We start from the raw sequence: 20,478 nt of genomic DNA, 5'->3' as shown, positions 1-20,478 counted from the left end.
AAATAAAGCCATGACTGTAAGGTCTCAAAACCATGTTACATTGTAGCCTACTTTATTGCTTACACGAAACAGTGAATTAGATTACAGAGTGTCTAAGCTAGCGTTTACCATGTTAACTTTACTCTTGGCTCCTCCCACATGACAAGCGCTGAGAAGATCAGTAAAAAAGTCTCAAAAGTGTGCACAAAACTGACAAAGTTTTCACTGATCTGCACCGGGTGCAGTTTAATACATTTCCAACTATGTGCCTATTTATTATCCCCAAGATGAGGTTTCAGCGATATATGACCTCATGCTAAGACTTATACTCCAAATGGTACAAGGAACTTGTCTAGATGATCAAGGACAAGGAGCTCCTAAAAAGCCTGTATGGCTTAATCACTGAGCTATTACAGGCTAAAATGGTTTATTTCCTAGTCCCCCAGGTAAAGGAATTACAATGCCTCTGTTACAGCATTCACTCAATTTAGAGTAATGGCCTCTTTTATTGATATTTCTGGTCTCTTCGGCCTAGAGGTAAAAAGGATTTGTAGGCATGAATCTTTCTTATGGTTGTCTGTGAGTGGATATATAGTTTAGTTTTGGCAGGGATATTGGGTACTTTTATCCGGATACTCGTATTTACTCCTTGTGATATATTTATTGTTAAAAAGTCATTCTAATTGATTATTTTATCTGGCTTATAGTGTGAGAGTTAAATTATCTGTATAATCTATAGTACCAGTATTGATGTAAATTGGTAATATAGTCTGTATTAGGCATCCATCTCTTAGCACTTACTTGGATTTACTCTGACAGTACAGAATGAGGCCAGATTTACATATGCTTGTCTATAGTAGAATAAATCCCCGGGTTCTCTAAACATATTTTGAATGCATGTAAACAAGCTTTGTCCCCTCCCCCACCCTGTAGCAAAGGCAATGAGATCAGTGCATGGGGTCCATGTTTTATTGCAATATTTAAAACATTATTTTAAGTGGAGTTAGTGGAGGTCTGGGTAGAGGCAAATGAAGTGTATGTGCCAGGGATATATATAACTGTTGGAAATGTATTTTGGTGTCATTTGCTTTAAAAAAAAACTGTCTTTCATGACTTAAGCTACATTTATTAGACTAGACAGTCTAAAATTGTAACAGATTTATCAAACAATATGATTTACTTTAATATATCTGACTTATTCTTTAGGTGCCTGACTATCAGCTGGCGTTCCAAAGAATACTTGCTATCAGTGATAAAATGCTTGTTCATCGGCCTGGATCTTCTGTGCAGCTAATACAATAATCAGTTGCTCATAGTAACCAATCAGATTGCACCTTTAACTTTTCAGAGGCCATTTTTTTTTAAATTAAAGAAGCAATCAGATTGGCTGCTATGGTCAACTATTTTGCTGTACAATTTTTAATACATCCCCCCCCCCCCCCAGGCTTTTTCCAGTATATCTATAGTCAGAATAAAAACTGTGCAGACAAGGCAGTAGACAGATCACAATAAGTGTTGTTACGCCGAGCGCTCCGGGTTCCCGCTCCTCCCCGGAGCGCTCGCTTCACCTCCTCCGCTGCAGCGCTCCGGTCACGTCCTCTGACCCGGGGCGCTGCGATCCTGCTGCTAGCCGGGATGCGATTCGCGATGCGGGTAGCGCCCGCTCGCGATGCGCACCCCGGCTCCCCTACCTGACTCGCTCCCCGTCTGTTCTGTCCCGGCGCGCGCGGCCCCGCTCCCTAGGGCGCGCGCGCGCCGGGTCTCTGCGATTTAAAGGGCCACTGCGCCGCTGATTGGCGCAGTGGTTCCAATTAGGGTTATCACCTGTGCACTCCCTATATTACCTCACTTCCCTTGCACTCCCTTGCCGGATCTTGTTGCCTTAGTGCCAGTGAAAGCGTTCCTTGTGTGTCCCTTGCCAGTGTTTCCAGACCTTCTGCCGTTGCCCCTGACTACGATCCTTGCTGCCTGCCCCGACCTTCTGCTACGTCCGACCTTGCTTCTGCCTACTCCCTTGTACCGCGCCTATCTTCAGCAGCCAGAGAGGTGAGCCGTTGCTAGTGGATACGACCTGGTCACTACCGCCGCAGCAAGACCATCCCGCTTTGCGGCGGGCTCTGGTGAAAACCAGTAGTGGCTTAGAACCGGTCCACTAGCACGGTCCACGCCAATCCCTCTCTGGCACAGAGGGTCCACTACCTGCCAGCCGGCATCGTGACAGTAGATCCGGCCATGGATCCCGCTGAAGTTCCTCTGCCAGTTGTCGCTGACCTCACCACGGTGGTCGCCCAGCAGTCACAACAGATTGCGCAACAAGGCCAACAGCTGTCTCAACTGACCGTTATGCTACAACAGTTGCTACCACAGCTTCAGCAGTCATCTCCTCCGCCAGCTCCTGCACCTCCTCCGCAGCGAGTGGCCGCTCCTGGGATACGCTTATCCTTGCCGGATAAATTTGATGGGGACTCTAAGTTTTGCCGTGGCTTCCTTTCCCAATGTTCCCTGCATCTGGAGATGATGTCGGACCTGTTTCCCACTGAAAGGTCTAAGGTGGCTTTCGTAGTCAGTCTTCTGTCCGGAAAAGCCCTGTCATGGGCCACACCGCTCTGGGACCGCAATGACCCCGTCACTGCCTCTGTACACTCCTTCTTCTCGGAAATCCGAAGTGTCTTTGAGGAACCTGCCCGAGCCTCTTCTGCTGAGACTGCCCTGTTGAACCTGGTCCAGGGTAATTCTTCCGTTGGCGAGTATGCCGTACAATTCCGTACACTTGCTTCAGAATTGTCCTGGAATAATGAGGCCCTCTGCGCGACCTTCAAAAAAGGCCTATCCAGCAACATTAAAGATGTTCTGGCCGCACGAGAAATTCCTGCTAATCTACATGAACTTATTCACCTAGCCACTCGCATTGACATGCGTTTTTCTGAAAGGCGTCAGGAACTCCGCCAAGATATGGACTCTGTTCGCACGAGGCGTTTCGTCTCCTCGGCTCCTCTCTCCTCTGGTCCCCTGCAATCTGTTCCTGTGCCTCCCGCCGTGGAGGCTATGCAGGTCGACCGGTCTCGCCTGACACCTCAAGAGAGGACACGACGCCGTATGGAGAACCTCTGCCTGTACTGTGCTAGTACCGAACACTTCCTGAGGGATTGTCCTATCCGTCCTCCCCGCCTGGAAAGACGTACGCTGACTCCGCACAAAGGTGAGACAGTCCTTGATGTCTACTCTGCTTCTCCACGTCTTACTGTGCCTGTGCGGATGTCTGCTTCTGCCTTCTCCTTCTCTACAGTGGCCTTCTTGGACTCCGGTTCTGCAGGAAATTTTATTTTGGCCTCTCTCGTCAACAGGTTCAGCATCCCAGTGACCAGTCTCGCCAGACCCCTCTACATCAATTGTGTAAATAATGAAAGATTGGACTGTACCATACGTTTCCGCACGGAGCCCCTTCTTATGAGCATCGGATCTCATCATGAGAGGATTGAACTTTTGGTCCTCCCCAATTGCACCTCGGAGATTCTCCTTGGACTTCCCTGGCTTCAACTTCATTCCCCAACCCTGGATTGGTCCACTGGGGAGATCAAGAGTTGGGGGTCCTCTTGTTCCAAGAACTGTCTAAAACCGGTTCCCAGTAACCCTTGCCGTAACTCTGTGGTTCCTCCAGTAACCGGTCTCCCTAAGGCCTATATGGACTTCGCGGATGTTTTCTGCAAAAAACAAGCTGAGACTCTACCTCCTCACAGGCCTTATGATTGCCCTATCGACCTCCTCCCGGGTACTACTCCACCCCGGGGCAGAATTTATCCTCTCTCTGCCCCAGAGACTCTTGCCATGTCCGAATACGTCCAGGAGAATCTAAAAAAGGGCTTTATCCGTAAATCCTCCTCTCCTGCCGGAGCCGGATTTTTCTTTGTCTCCAAAAAAGATGGCTCCCTACGTCCTTGCATTGACTACCGCGGTCTTAATAAAATCACGGTTAAGAACCGCTACCCCTTACCCCTCATCTCTGAACTCTTTGATCGCCTCCAAGGTGCCCACATCTTCACTAAATTGGACTTAAGAGGCGCCTATAACCTCATCCGCATCAGAGAGGGGGACGAGTGGAAAACGGCATTTAACACCAGAGATGGACACTTTGAGTATCTGGTCATGCCCTTTGGACTGTGCAACGCCCCTGCCGTCTTCCAAGACTTTGTCAATGAAATTTTTCGTGATCTATTATACTCCTGTGTTGTGGTATATCTGGACGATATCCTAATTTTTTCTGCCAATCTAGAAGAACACCGCCAGCATGTCCGTATGGTTCTTCAGAGACTTCGTGACAACCAACTCTATGCCAAAATTGAGAAATGTCTGTTTGAATGCCAATCTCTTCCTTTTCTAGGATATTTGGTCTCTGGCCAGGGACTACAGATGGATCCAGACAAACTCTCTGCCGTCTTAAATTGGCCACGCCCCTCCGGACTCCGTGCTATCCAACGCTTTTTGGGGTTCGCCAATTATTACAGGCAATTTATTCCACATTTTTCTACCATTGTGGCTCCTATCGTGGCCTTAACCAAAAAAAATGCTGATCCCAAGTCCTGGCCTCCTCAAGCAGAAGACTCCTTTAAACAACTCAAGTCTGCCTTTTCTTCGGCTCCCGTGCTCTCCAGACCTGACCCTTCCAAACCCTTCCTATTGGAGGTTGATGCCTCCTCAGTAGGAGCTGGAGCTGTTCTTCTACAAAAAAATCCTTCCGGGCATGCTGTCACTTGTGGTTTTTTCTCTAGGACCTTCTCTCCAGCGGAGAGGAACTACTCCATCGGGGATCGAGAGCTTCTAGCCATTAAATTAGCACTTGAGGAATGGAGGCATCTGCTGGAGGGATCAAGATTTCCTGTTATTATCTACACCGACCACAAGAACCTCTCCTACCTCCAGTCGGCCCAACGGCTGAATCCTCGCCAGGCCCGGTGGTCTCTGTTCTTTGCCCGATTTAACTTTGAGATTCACTTTCGTCCTGCCGATAAGAACATTAGAGCCGATGCTCTCTCTCGTTCCTCGGATGCCTCAGAAGTTGATCTCCCTCCGCAACACATCATTCCACCTGACTGCCTGATCTCCACTTCTCCTGCCTCCATCAGGCAGACTCCTCCAGGAAAGACCTTTGTTTCTCCACGCCAACGCCTCGGAATCCTCAAATGGGGTCACTCCTCCCATCTCGCAGGTCATGCGGGCATCAAGAAATCTGTGCAACTCATCTCCCGCTTCTATTGGTGGCCGACTCTGGAGACGGATGTTGGGGACTTTGTGCGAGCCTGCACTATCTGTGCCCGGGATAAGACTCCTCGCCAGAAGCCCGCTGGTTTTCTTCATCCTCTGCCTGTCCCCGAACAGCCTTGGTCGCTGATTGGTATGGATTTTATTACTGATTTACCCCCTTCCCGTGGCAACACTGTTATTTGGGTGGTCGTTGATCGATTCTCCAAAATGGCACATTTCATTCCTCTTCCTGGTCTTCCTTCTGCGCCTCAGTTGGCTAAACAATTTTTTGTACACATTTTTCGTCTTCACGGGTTGCCTACGCAGATTGTCTCGGATAGAGGGGTCCAATTCGTGTCTAAATTCTGGAGAGCTCTCTGTAAACAACTCAAGATTAAATTAAATTTTTCCTCTGCATATCATCCCCAGTCCAATGGACAAGTAGAAAGAATTAACCAGATCCTGGGTGATTATTTGCGACATTTTGTTTCCTCCCGCCAGGATGACTGGGCAGATCTCCTTCCATGGGCCGAATTCTCGTATAACTTCAGGGTCTCTGAATCTTCCTCCAAATCCCCATTTTTCGTGGTCTACGGCCGTCACCCTCTTCCCCCCCTCCCTACCCCCTTGCCCTCTGGTCTGCCCGCTGTGGATGAAATTTCTCGTGACCTTTCCATTATATGGAGAGAGACCCAAAATTCTCTCTTACAGGCTTCTTCACGCATGAAGAGGTTCGCGGATAAGAAAAGAAGAGCTCCCCCCGTTTTTTCCCCTGGAGACAAGGTATGGCTCTCCGCTAAATATGTCCGCTTCCGTGTCCCTAGCTACAAGTTGGGACCACGCTATCTTGGTCCTTTCAAAATTTTGTGTCAAATTAATCCTGTCTCTTATAAACTTCTTCTTCCTCCTTCTCTTCGTATCCCTAATGCCTTTCACGTCTCTCTTCTCAAACCACTCATCCTCAACCGTTTTTCTCCCAAATCTGTTCCTCCCACTCCTGTTTCCGGCTCCTCGGACGTCTTCTCGGTCAAGGAGATTTTGGCTGCCAAAAAGGTCAGAGGGAAAAATTTTTTTTTAGTAGACTGGGAGGGTTGTGGTCCTGAAGAGAGATCCTGGGAACCTGAGGACAACATCCTTGACAAAAGTCTGCTCCTCAGGTTCTCAGGCTCCAAGAAGAGGGGGAGACCCAAGGGGGGGGGTACTGTTACGCCGAGCGCTCCGGGTTCCCGCTCCTCCCCGGAGCGCTCGCTTCACCTCCTCCGCTGCAGCGCTCCGGTCACGTCCTCTGACCCGGGGCGCTGCGATCCTGCTGCTAGCCGGGATGCGATTCGCGATGCGGGTAGCGCCCGCTCGCGATGCGCACCCCGGCTCCCCTACCTGACTCGCTCCCCGTCTGTTCTGTCCCGGCGCGCGCGGCCCCGCTCCCTAGGGCGCGCGCGCGCCGGGTCTCTGCGATTTAAAGGGCCACTGCGCCGCTGATTGGCGCAGTGGTTCCAATTAGGGTTATCACCTGTGCACTCCCTATATTACCTCACTTCCCTTGCACTCCCTTGCCGGATCTTGTTGCCTTAGTGCCAGTGAAAGCGTTCCTTGTGTGTCCCTTGCCAGTGTTTCCAGACCTTCTGCCGTTGCCCCTGACTACGATCCTTGCTGCCTGCCCCGACCTTCTGCTACGTCCGACCTTGCTTCTGCCTACTCCCTTGTACCGCGCCTATCTTCAGCAGCCAGAGAGGTGAGCCGTTGCTAGTGGATACGACCTGGTCACTACCGCCGCAGCAAGACCATCCCGCTTTGCGGCGGGCTCTGGTGAAAACCAGTAGTGGCTTAGAACCGGTCCACTAGCACGGTCCACGCCAATCCCTCTCTGGCACAGAGGGTCCACTACCTGCCAGCCGGCATCGTGACAAGTGTATGTAACTTTTACTGTTAGATCTAAAACATCACAAACTAAAATCGAATATAGTGCTATGTTCACACACTTATTTTTAGCCTTATTTCCAACCATTTTTAGCCATTTTTTTTATTGACATCATCATGCCAGCTAAACACTTTGTAAAGGTAACACATTGTGACAAAAAAAAGGACACAAAATTGTGCATTTTGTGCATATATTAATAAATATACAGTTTATTAATATCTACATATATATATATATATATATATATATATATATATATATATGTATATACATATATATATATATATATATACATATATATATATATATATATATATATATATATATATATATATATATATATATTGAGCAGCCAGATTTAGAAAAGAATGTTTAAAAAGAAACTTTACAATGCATTAAATCAAAGATGGGAAAAGTCTATGGGGGAGATTTATTAAAACCTGTGCAGAGGAAAAGTTGCCCAGTTGCCCATAGCAACCAATCAGATTGCTTCTTTAATTTTGTAGAGGCCTTTTTTAAAATAAAAGAAGCAATCTGATTGGTCGCTATGGGCAACTGGGCAATTTTTCCTCGGCACAGGTTTTGATAAATATCTCCCTATGAGTTTGAGCTTCTTGTTTCATACTCTTGGGTCTGGCCCACAAGAATACGTTTGTGATCATCTATGATACATTATAATGTGTATAAAGTATTATGATACCGGTCACATTTTCTAAATCTGTCTGAAAAAATTACAAAATAAAAAAAATTCTGCAAGGAAAGGAAAACGTTTTATGTGGCGTTCAGTCAGAAAGTGACTGATCACACAGTGTCAGGGGAGTGCAATCCAAGCAGAAAGCAGATATTCCCTGTTTTCTTACATCATGCAAATATGAGCCCGGGGAAGGCATACAGTATCTGATTTAGTCAGTTATTGAGAAATCCGTCACTGAGCTGAAGCTGAATTCCATTCTACGCAGTTTTATACCACTGATCAAATAGAATAGACTGCAGCCCAATCTGATATTCTGATAGGAATTACAAAATGTTTGTCAGCCCAGTGCTGTCACAATGTGTAAGTTAAAAATTAACACATGCCAAAGGTTTAGCACCATTTAGCTAATGATGAAAAAATATCAAGTACCATTCCTAGGCATGCTCAGCCAGTATTCATACATGGATATAGTGACATGGCTCAGCCTAAACATTCAATAACTTTGGAATTAATTCCATCTGATTTTACTATTTACAATATAGAAGCAGCCAAGAAAAGAATTAAAGGGATATCCTGGGGATGAATTTTTTTAAATGCTCTGGGTGCGGCCCAAAAAAAAAATGCCCATACTCACTTGCCCCATTCCTCACCACCGCCGTTCTGATTTCACAATTTCCCAATGCTTTTATCATCTTTTTGCCTCCAATAATGTGCCAACTCCTTCAGGAACAGCATAATCCTCCTCAGTCAGTGATTGGCTAAGAGGGTAGTTCCTGCAGGGTCAGCACATGATTGGAAGCAGGTAGAAGTGGATAGGACTGGGAAGGGGAATTGACAAGGAATTGGAGCAGGTATGTATGAGAATTTTTTTATTTGGGGCATTTAAAAACAAAACCAAATCTTTCAGTATAATGTAGCATTGTATTTAGTAAAGGGTTGTAAGACACTAGAGAGGTGGATATAAACAGTAATAAAAGTAACAATGTTTAAGATTATAATATGATATGTAATGTAGAAGAAATACATCATATAATTATGATATATTCAGTATTCTGGCATCCTATGTGATGTTCAATTAAATAAGAGGGGGCTTTTCTTTTCTGCTCCATGCTTTTGAAGATTCAATATCAACAAGAAGCAATACTTATTTCATTCGTATAGGCTGGCACAGTCACGATAGCCTGTCAGACTGGCACCAAACTGAAACCTGCAACATCTAGTTTGAGGTATGAATGCATGCTCGCCTTGACAAACCTTGTAAAAGGCTATTGCTCCTTCTTTCTTCTGCTCAGTTGATAGCAGGTTAAAGGTATTGGACAAAGACATGACACATTACAGACAAAGCACAAAACACAAAACTATATACACAGATAAAGAAAATTCAATAGTTCTGAGACAGGTAACCTGTAGATTTCCCCCTATGGTAAAGCTTTATGCCACACTATGACAATTGCTGCCATGTGGGGCATCGCAGTTTTACTGTAACAGGTATGCTACAAGTTGCCTGAACTACTCCACTCAGAAGCAGTAGGAGATGTCTGGATTGCGACTACAACACACAACATGAAATATAGCTCATTTAAAGATCATTAGCCTGAGGTGTGAGCATTATGTTTGGGTAAATCACCACTTTGTTACTTAGTGTTTAGCTATTATCGTATAATCCAGTAATGTTCCTCTCTCTGTAACACAGTTGCAGATCAAATATTGAGATAATATGGTTATCAAAGAGAATTTATCTAATGATCTCTAAATGCATTATCGTCAAATATAAATGGTACACACAAAGGAGTTTTACCTCTTTTCCTCCCATGTTCTCAAACATCTTCTCCAGTTGAACTCTGAGTTGCTGGATGTTGTTCATTAGAATATATGGCTACAATACAAATGAAGAATACTGTTATATTATCAGTGAGACGCCATAGACATTACATAAAAATCCCTAAACAGAGGGCAGAGGGGGACCGTGTGATATATATATATATATATATATATATATATATATATATAAATATATATATATATATATATATATATATATATATACACACATATTGTTGCATTATGTATTTTAAATGCTATGTTCTTTATTAGAGATATGTTTTTAATTAATTTTATTTTCTAAAATTAAATAACCAAATACAGAAGATTTTAGATTTTCTTTCGATTTTTCATTGTTTGATTCCAAGAGCCATAGTTTTTGTTTATTTTTTTGTCAATGTAGCTGTAAGAGGGCTTGTTGTTTGTCGGAAACTGATGCTAAGTTAGGGCATTTATAACTTGTTAACTTTTATTAAATCTGAGGAATGGGACAAAAAAACACAGCAGTTCTGCCACTCTTTATTGAGCATGTTATGTTTAGTCTATGGTTTGGTAAAATTAAGATGATTGCCTGGGCAATTTTTTTAAATATGGCTGAGGGCTTGTTAAAATAAAAATTGAGTCATACTCACCTACCTTGTTCCCTATGCTGTTCCAACGCCTTCTGTTACCTGCTTGTCACCACCACGTCTCGGTTCCTGTGATGAGTCATCTCCACTCAGCTGAGTGTGCAGTTCCTGTGGAGACCACTTATGACAGGAACCAAACGCTGGTGACAAGTGGGGACTGGAAGGCATTGGAACTGCAGCTTTGGGGGACTGGCGTAGGTATGACTTATTTTTTTTTTTTTTATGTGCTCCCAGCCATGTGTAAAACATGTATAACTTATTAACTTTAAATTATTAACTTTTAATTAAATATGAGAATGAAGAAACAAACAATTATGTAAGATTGGACTAATTATGTCCCTGGACAATGCCAGAGCAAAAAAGTCTTACAGTAGATTGATAAATACAAAACACAAATAGGCTTTACTATAAAATATATCCCTATCCTTCCAGCCATATCCCACCACAGTAGGCAAGGGGAGAAAGAAAAAATAACTCTCTCTATTATTACCTACAAATATTTTGAAGGTTATTGTTTACTCCAAGTCTTTTGAAATTTAACCAACCCCTTCTTTTTTGTGGACAACCAGGTTAATAACCAGGATATTGTATAACTTTAACATCATACATTACAGTGTAGAAACCCCAAAACCCTTTAATGTAAGTTACAATTTCAGATTTAGCATCAAATCATCTACGTAGACAAGAACCATGGGACAATCCAGCTGTGCCATACAACATTGTAAATCCCATCACTACCACTACATGAGTAAAACCAAGTTGGAAACAATGTTAGGAATGTAAGTACAAAGGAGAAAAGTATCTAGAGATGGTTTAAATCGAAGATTTTGTCCAATGCTTGAAAAATATCTCTTTATGCGGTAAAATAAAAGTCGGTGAAAAAGGCAATGATGGCTACATTACAAAAAAAAGAGAAAATATTGAGGAACCCATGAAGAAGGTACAATCCTTTGCACAAAAGAGATATTCAAAGCTAATATTCAACTTTATTAAATAATCCTATTTAGTCTTCTTATAGATCATTCTGGACATACGCAGCTGTTCTGTGGAATTAAAAAAAATGTCTTTTCTTAAAGGAGTAGTGCAGTGAAAAATAACTTATCCCCTATCCAAAAGATAGGGGATAAGTTTTAGATTGCGGGGGGTCTGACCACTGGGACTCCCTGCGATCTCCTGAACAGGGCCCCAGCAGTCTGCCGGAAGCAGCCATTTCGACCCCCACAGAAAGCCACGGCCGACACCCCCTCCATTTATCTCTATGGGATAAATGGATGGGGTATGTCAGCCACCGCTTTGTTCAGGGGTCAGCACGCCCCTTTCCAGCAGACTGCCGGAGCCACATTCAGGAGATCGTGGGGGGTCCCAGCGGTCAGACCCCCATGATCTATAACTTATCCCCTAAGTTACGTAACGTAACGATGCTCCGGCCCCTGTATTGCCCGTCATTACGTGCAGAGCGAACTCGCTCTGTGCTGTAATGATAGCGCAGTGCTGCAGCGGGGATCCCGGGGATCCCCAGCAGCGGGACCGCAGAGATCTGACATCTTATTCCCTATCCTTTGGTTAGGGGATAAGATGTCTAGGTGCGGAGTACCCCTTTAATGACCCCTATCACTAAAGGTATATACTGTGTTTTTCTTTGTATCGGCACACAAGGATTGTTGTTTTGGATAGCATGTCATGATATTGCGTTGAAACAGTTTCATGATAAATTGGAATCCTTGACAGAACTGAAGGAAATGGGTGGACACATCTGTATCTTTATGTCCTTCAGATGTCTGGAATTGTACTTAGAGATAAACCTTGCTTAATGATCCCCTTAAAATATCCCAAAATGCTCCCATTTCTGGTTCAATGCTCCATTAGAGTCCAGATAAAATCAGAGAATATCTGGAGCTTGTCAGAATTATGCTGTAGTGGCCACTTCTAAATGCAATTGAAGTATTTTCTCAGTATATATACAAGGTTACACATATAAAAGACAGAGTGTTACATGTTTTCCAGGGCAGAAGATTAAAGCTTAGCTTAAATCTCCTCTCTAAAGTACAACTAGTGACATTCTATTACATTCTTGTGTTATATGTTTGTACTTTGCAGAGAGAATAATATAATTTCAATAAATATTTGACCAGAATACTAGCAGGAAAAAATGCCAATTTCTCCTAAAGTAATAAAATGTGTTGATCTATATTTGTCGTCTCATGTCCAGTATGTCCAACTACTAGGTTAGGAAGGCAAATGACCTAATAAATCTGGCTTTATTGCACTCTAATAAGCATGTTCACATGCATTACTGGACCTGGGAATTTATCAAACTCCACATAACTCCAACCAGTGTAAAAGGGAGAAAAGGCTGAATTGAATATCAGAGCAATGCGATGAATTGCCATCACTGTATTTTATTGTATTGTGCCACTATTGCAAGTTGAATTCCCTTGGGATCTTTAATAAAGATTAGCTATCTGGAAAACTTGTATGATCAATCACACTAATGAACAAACAGGAATCCCAGGGGTAGGTTAAGTGACAAGTGTTGTAATGTGTACTTACTCATACATCTTTGCAATTCATGAGACACCACACACTGGCAATTTCTTTGCCCTTAAGAGCTCCCTTACTGCAAAATACTTTCCATTGATGCTGTCAATGCAACTAAATTCATGCTTTTATGGCCATATATTTTGCTAATATAAACAAAATAAAATATAATAAAATGTATAGAACATGATTATAGAGATTGAAGGGGGACTATTTCCCTGCAGCTGTGGTACAGACAGGAACATCCCTCTATACTCCTTTCATACATTAGCCACTCTCATCTTTTAAATAGAAACCAAAGGCTTCACCAGTGAGTCACTGTGCCAACTTATGTATGAGGTCCTGGGCACTATAGTTAGGGCATCAGGAGGATTTCGGACAGTTGAAATCTTAGGGCATCTTAAACGGCAACAATTATATTCCGTGTATTTTTAAAGGCCAACTAGACCCAGGGCTGGTTCTGCCTATAGGCAAAATAGGCAGCTGCTTACACAGCCCTCTTGATAGGGGCGCTGCTCTGCCCACTGCAAAAAAGTTAGTAGCCAGACACCATTAAAAGCTCCTGCCACTTATTCGAAGCACCCGCCCAGCGAGCACCACCATCGCACCCACCTCCCCCGGTACCATAATAATCTGAATTCTTCTGTCTGCTGGAGAAGCACAGTGCCACCTCCAAAGCAGGTCAGGTCCACCCCAGTAGTAAGGTGATTACATGAGAAGGAGGTTTGTAACAGTGTGTCACCCCAGCAGTAAGGAAATTACATGAGGAGTGGGTTTGTTAAAGTGTGTAACCCCAGTGGTAAGGTGGGGTGTGTCAAAGGGTTGATCCAATGGATGGTGTCAAGGGGCGGCAAAATTATTTTCGCCTAGGGTGGCAAAAATCCTTGCACCAGCCCCAACTTGACCTTTTTAGAAGCTAATAAATCGTAATCTAGTAGATCTAGTCAGATTGGTTGCAAAAAAATGTTGCTTCTAGTGAGGGGCATACAGTGCACAGGAATCTATAAGCATTTTTGCTTTCAAAGAGCATTTTGTTTATTCTTGGGCTTAGGTTTAATCACTGTATTATGCATAATCCATGAATATTATTGCAAAAATCTATGTATAATGATAATATTACAAAAGATAATACTTAGGCCCAAGTCATGCTTGTCTCCAAAAGAGTACCAAACAGAACATGGCCACACATCTACAACTTGTACAATGATCTAAGTGCTGGGTGGTGACCACTACTGCTGCAACACCAAACCCACAGGGGATAAGATCCGGCAGCCAGGTAGCCCCATTGCTGACTAACCAAGCGCCCTCCCCCTCGGGTCTGGGCCACACCACCCTACAGACAAAGCACAACAGCAATAATGGAAAAGCACCACACCAGCGTAAACACCTACCATAAATTCCCCACCATGGCTAGCGGGCTTACATATTATGATCATAATGTACACTAACAACCTGTATGTATATGCTGAGCAGCACATGATCTTTGTGCAAGATGTAGACCATGTCTGTTTTTCTCCATTGATATTTTGCTCCGATATACAGTATGTACTGTACATTATATACATTAACTTATTGTGAACATCTTTAGATGCAGCAGGGTGTAATATAATGTTCCCCAGCCACTGCAGGACATCAACATACACAATCCAGCAGCTATACTGTATATATATATATATATATATATATATATATATATATATATATATATATATATATAAAAACAAAAAATATTGCAGCACGACTCAAAAAAATATGGTGGGTGCCAAGCAAACCAGGCCCGATCAAGGCCAACAGATACTAGAACAAAGCAAAAGGTGCAGCACTCCAATTTCGGTAGAAAAAGATTTGTGTATTTATTCACCACATCTCAAAAATACAGCAACGTTTCAGCTCAACAATAGAGCCTTTCTCAAGCTTAGTGACAACTGCTAGGTAGGGGGTTTTTATACCCAATCAAGTGTGTACAATCAACAAATAATTAAAACAATCCAAAGTGTATAATCCATAATCAATACAGTGCAGTGCATTAATAAAGTGCTCATTCATAATATCACAAAGAGTACTATTACAGTACATAAAGTGCTGAATGATTAAAAGCGTATACATAGAAGAAAATGCTTGAAACTCTAGACTCGTAGTTAATAACATAATTAGTAATATGCGAAACATCTGTAGTAAACATGATTGTATATTATAGTCGCATGGAAGAACTCACCCGCTCTGTATGTCTAATGGCGCTGACGGCTTGTGGTATTCGGCTGTGCGCATGCGCCAACCTCCTGACGCGGATAAGGGTGGTGGGGTCGTGGTGATGGACACAGCTGAATACAACAAGGAACTATACAGACAACTTAATGACACTACAACATACCAGAGATTAGACAGTGATCCCAAACATTTGATTAGGAGCAAGTTGTTAAGAGTAGTAGAGGAAGCACATACAAATCAATTGATTGACGACAGTTTAAGAGATTTTTTGATAATACAACATCCAGTAACACCTACCATATATGTATTGCCCAAGATCCATAAATCGCTGGAGTGCCCACCTGGTAGGCCCATAGTATCTGGGCGAAATGGCATCTTGAGTAATGCTTCTATTTTCCTGGATAGAATTTTGAGGCCTTTTGTCTTTGAGTCTAGATCCTACATCAGGGACACTAGCGATTTCTTGTTGAAAATTCGTGATGTCAGGATTCCAGAGGATGTGTTTCTGGTGTCCTTTGACATCACAAGTTTATACACTTCTATTAGTCACGAAAAGGGTATGGCGGCAATACAGAGGGTCTTGGCGAAGTCAGCACTTTCCCTGACAGCTCAGGACTTTGTGTTGCAGCTGCTATTCCTCATCCTTACTAATAACTATTTTCTTTTTGATGGCCAGTTCTTTCTGCAACGTGTAGGTACCGCCATGGGCACCAACGTGGCGCCCATGTACGCGAACCTATACGTTGCGGACATGGAGGAGGATGTCGTCTACTCATGCCACCACTTCAGGCATTGTCTGGGGTGGTGGCGTTTTATTGACAACATCTTCCTCCTGTGGTCTGGCTCGGAGTCCGAACTTTTCGATTTTTTCCAATTCTTAAACAATATTGACACCAACATCAAATTTACTATGACCCATTCTAGGGAAAGCATTAGCTTTCTTGATGTAATGGTTCATAGAGATGGCAACAAATTGGGGATATGTTTATACACTAAACCAACTGACAAAAATACACTTTTACATTTTCGCAGCTGTCATCCTAGACGTATGATAGAATCCCTACCATACAGCCAGATGCTGAGGGCAAGGAGGATTGTTGATGATGATACGGTACTGCGAACCACTTTGGATTATATGACTAACAACTTCCGAGAGCGAGGGTACCCTACATCAGTCATTTCCAAACATAGAGAGAGGGTTGAGACCCTTGATAGGGAGACTACACTCAGACCCAAACCGAGAATTATAGAAAAAAGGATTCCATTTACATCTAACTACAATGTACGCAGTGGAGCTATTTCACGGATAATCAATAGACACTGGTATATTTTACAAAATAGTTTTGCTAACATTCAAGAATTCAAATCTAACCCATTGATGTCTTATAGGAGGTCAACTAGCCTTAAGGACAAATTGGTAAACACAACAGTATTGAAAAAGAAGGCGGGGGGACAAACATTCCTCACTAGTAGGAGGTTGGGTTCATACCCCTGTCTTTCATGCATAAATTGTACACAAATGATGAAGGGCTCTAATTTCAAACATCCCCAAACAAATTATATTTATACACTTAGACACTTTTTGACGTGTGACTCCACATGGGTCATTTATGTACTAATGTGTCCATGTCAACTTTTGTATGTCGGACAAACCACTTGGAGCCTCAAAACGAGGATTAACAATCATAGGTACTGCATTAGACGTAAGAAAATGGACCTACCGGTATCTAAACACTTTAGTGAGATGCAACATGATGAGAAAGATCTTCGCTTTATGGCCATTGATCATGTCCCCATCCCCAGTCGGGGTGGTGACAGACTGGCTTTACTTAGAAAGAAGGAACTCTGGTGGATACACAGGTTAAATTCTTTACGTCCACATGGTATGAATGCTGAGTTTAACATTATCTAGGAATTTTTTGCGTGTCTCGAAAGCCCATGATCATATTTACCTCTATTCTAGGCATTTTATGTGACTATTGCTGTGCCTTTATTAATACTTATCTATTTGTCTATGCTTTCAGATTGTTACAATACTTGAACAAGACGCAGGAAGAACATCACACGCTCTGAATATTTGTATTTACTTATTCTGTTTCATTTATCTTAATAAAAATAGTACACTAACAATGGTGGTTGCGGCACTATATTTAGGCCTTAAAGTGGATTAATTATCTCTTCTTCAAAAGTAGACATCCACGGGTGGTCATAGCTATAGGTCAGACCTGTGGTTGGTGCAGGCGTCTGGGTCAAACACATTTGTTTGGTTTAAACATATCTGTTTGGTTACATTTATTTTGTATTTTTTTAACACTTTTTTATTTTTTTATTTTTTTATTTTTTTATATTTCTTTTTTATATTTTTTATTATTTTTCTATTTATTATATCTCGGTGGTCTACCCTAGAACAGGTTGGCATGCATGAGGGATGGTGTGTTATATGTGTCCTAGCAGGTGCTGCTGGAATAGCGGGCACACTCCCGTTTTGGCTGTAGGTGGAGTTTCTCTGGAGGTAGGGGACTTTTGTTCCCTCTGTACCGGAGAGACTTCTGGTGGTGTTGGTGGGGCTTCTTATTAGGTGGCTCAACCAGTACCCTACAAACCAGGGAGTTAAGTGACACACACACCAGTCCCTTTGCCTTCAGTTGGTGATCATGTGACCACAATATGTACTTTATTTAATTATTTGTTTCTTTATTCAATTTTGTTTAATTTTTCTTAAAAAAATTTTTTTTGATGATGGTGTTTATTTCTATTTATATTCATTTGTTTATTTTTTCTTTTCATACATTTATTATATTTTCTTCATTTATTACTTTTTTATTTTGTTTTGACCCAGAGAATTCCTGACCATCCCTTGGTGTCCTCTTCCTTTATGACCCTTTGTATGGATGATATACACTTTAGATTCAATTGAATCCTTATATAATTACACAGAATAACACTATAATGTATGTTCACAGAACTTTTATGTATTTAATCTTGAGGATTTTTGCACAGGTGTTATACCATGCACCATTTAGTATTAGTTATATTCAAGTATTAACTTGTTAATATTACGCACTAGTGATGCCTCATACCAGTAATGTCACATCCACCACATGTTATCCTAGTATCCATTATAAATCTCCCGTTTCGGACATCTGCGACAGCTTGTTGCGTCGGAGGTATCCGGGGCAACGGGTCAGCTGACATACAAGTCATGTGCTTCGGCACATGACTCGTTTGTTTTGATTTCTGACGCATGCGTCCGGCGAGTTAGTACGAGCCGGCCGCGTCAGGAGGTTGGCGCATGCGCACAGCCGAATACCACAAGCCGTCAGCGCCATTAGACATACAGAGCGGGTGAGTTCTTCCATGCGACTATAATATACAATCATGTTTACTACAGATGTTTCGCATATTACTAATTATGTTATTAACTACGAGTCTAGAGTTTCAAGCATTTTCTTCTATGTATACGCTTTTAATCATTCAGCACTTTATGTACTGTAATAGTACTCTTTGTGATATTATGAATGAGCACTTTATTAATGCACTGCACTGTATTGATTATGGATTATACACTTTGGATTGTTTTAATTATTTGTTGATTGTACACACTTGATTGGGTATAAAAAACCCCTACCTAGCAGTTGTCACTAAGCTTGAGAAAGGCTCTATTGTTGAGCTGAAACGTTGCTGTATTTTTGAGATGTGGTGAATAAATACACAAATCTTTTTCTACCGAAATTGGAGTGCTGCACCTTTTGCTTTGTTCTATATATATATATATATATATATATATATGTCCTCCTGCACTTACATTATCATAGACCTTTACTGACATTAAAACATGGGTATAGTACATATATTTGAATGATGGATGCACAGGGGCTGGCCTAGTCATTTATTGTTACACTGCAGATACATGGGCTGCCAACTATATAAGAATTTCAGTATCATCTTTGAGTTCTGTGACCTTTACACACATAGTCATGGATTCCCTCTGCAATTTGGAATATACAGGTAATTTGGATGAAAACCAATTTTTCTACAGCTTCTAAAGCGTTGCCCTATATAATGTTCTTACATTTAATAACTAGATCTGCAAGTGTAAATGCACCCAGCGTGACATGAAATAACACTTCTCTTTCACTTATCTGAAAAATGGCAATGTTGCCCAAAGCATGACAAAATGTGAAGTCAGTACGCGGTCACTAGGGGGTTTCACATTTGCATCTAAACCATGATTATATGGCATTTTAGCTTTAGAAAATAAAAACAACAAAATTCAGCGCTTTGCACTTACCACATTTTCTTTGCCGCAGTACGAGCTGAATTCATTGGATATAATTGCAGCATACTGAAGAAGCACTTTGTTGATGGTCTAAAATGAAAGCGGATATATAATTGCAATAGAATAACAGCATGTGCATTGTGCTCTGTTATTTGCTAACTACTCACTAAACTCACAAAGCTTCCAGCCTACTTTGGCATACATTCAAACTGTGTTAGAAATGAAGAAAAAAATACCAAAAATTGAAGTTGATAAAAATAGCATTAACAAAGTACAGATGACTGGAATCAGACAAGACAGGAAAAGACTTCTCAGTGCAATATGAATTAAATGAATTTTATCAATAAATGTTCTCATTGAGGATAAACTACATCGGAGAACTCTGGGGTGTCAACCATAAAACACTGGGGTTGTGGACTTAATTACGTTTTGTCCCCACTATGACAGCATCCCCTAGAGAGCGCCTTCCACCACAGGACAAAAAAACTGAGAAGATAAAAAAGTAACATGCCTCTCCACAACTTAGTTTTGGTTTCCTAGGGGGGAAGCTGTCCCTTGAAGATAAGGACTACCTCTCCAACCAATCTGCAGGTCACATTTGAGCCTCCCTCAAGGTTAAAAACTCCTCCTAGAGTCACCTGGAGTCTGGTTAGAGATCCTCCGTGATGCATCCCTGTCGTTGGTCTCCTCTAACAGGTTCAGGGAGGGAGGTGGGAATTCTGAGCTGCTCTGGCTGTGCTTGGGCTCTTGGGGAGCTGGAAAGATGAGTTTCCTGTGGACACGGGAGATCCTTTCACTAGAAACTAAATGATCTGGAGTTCTGTCTGGTAGCTTCCCATTACTTCCAGTAAAGCCCGATGATATCTAAAAAGCTATGGAGAAGGGTTGATGGCATCCTGGTAGACTCAGGGTCCAGAGAGCTTGAGGATCTCACCCAACCACACCTGTAGCCTTGCTGCAAATTTTTTGGCTCCCTCCTGCATACCAGGTCAAAGGCCCTTAGGGGAAGGAGCCGGATGCAATGATGGAGACCTTTCCGGCCGTTAGCTTAGCATCATGGGGATTTTTGGGGGTCTTTTGGGGGTGAATGTCGGAAGAAAATTTTACCTCTACTGCTCTGTCTTTTTGTTTTTGAGAAAGCTACTTCTAAGATCTATCATCGAGAATGTCTTGA

At 42.3% G+C, this 20,478-nt stretch overlaps 1 protein-coding gene across 1 annotated transcript in view; it reads right to left on the bottom strand.

The window, feature by feature from the left end:
* The window catches only part of UNC13C (unc-13 homolog C), a 627,474-nt gene that overhangs the window by 151,959 nt on the left and 455,037 nt on the right, over positions 1-20,478 (bottom strand). Inside the window, exons 24-25 of the mRNA XM_056572349.1 lie at positions 19,317-19,394; positions 9,628-9,705 (exon numbers count right to left, since the gene is read on the bottom strand). Of these exons, the coding sequence (XP_056428324.1) occupies positions 9,628-9,705; positions 19,317-19,394 (156 nt within the window). The remainder of the gene's footprint in view (positions 1-9,627; positions 9,706-19,316; positions 19,395-20,478) is intronic.

This window comes from Hyla sarda, chromosome 4 (assembly GCF_029499605.1).
Source record: "Hyla sarda isolate aHylSar1 chromosome 4, aHylSar1.hap1, whole genome shotgun sequence".
Classification (NCBI taxonomy): domain Eukaryota; kingdom Metazoa; phylum Chordata; class Amphibia; order Anura; family Hylidae; genus Hyla; species Hyla sarda.
Note: the sequence above shows the minus strand (reverse complement) of the source record. Positions and strands in the feature narration are given on the sequence as shown.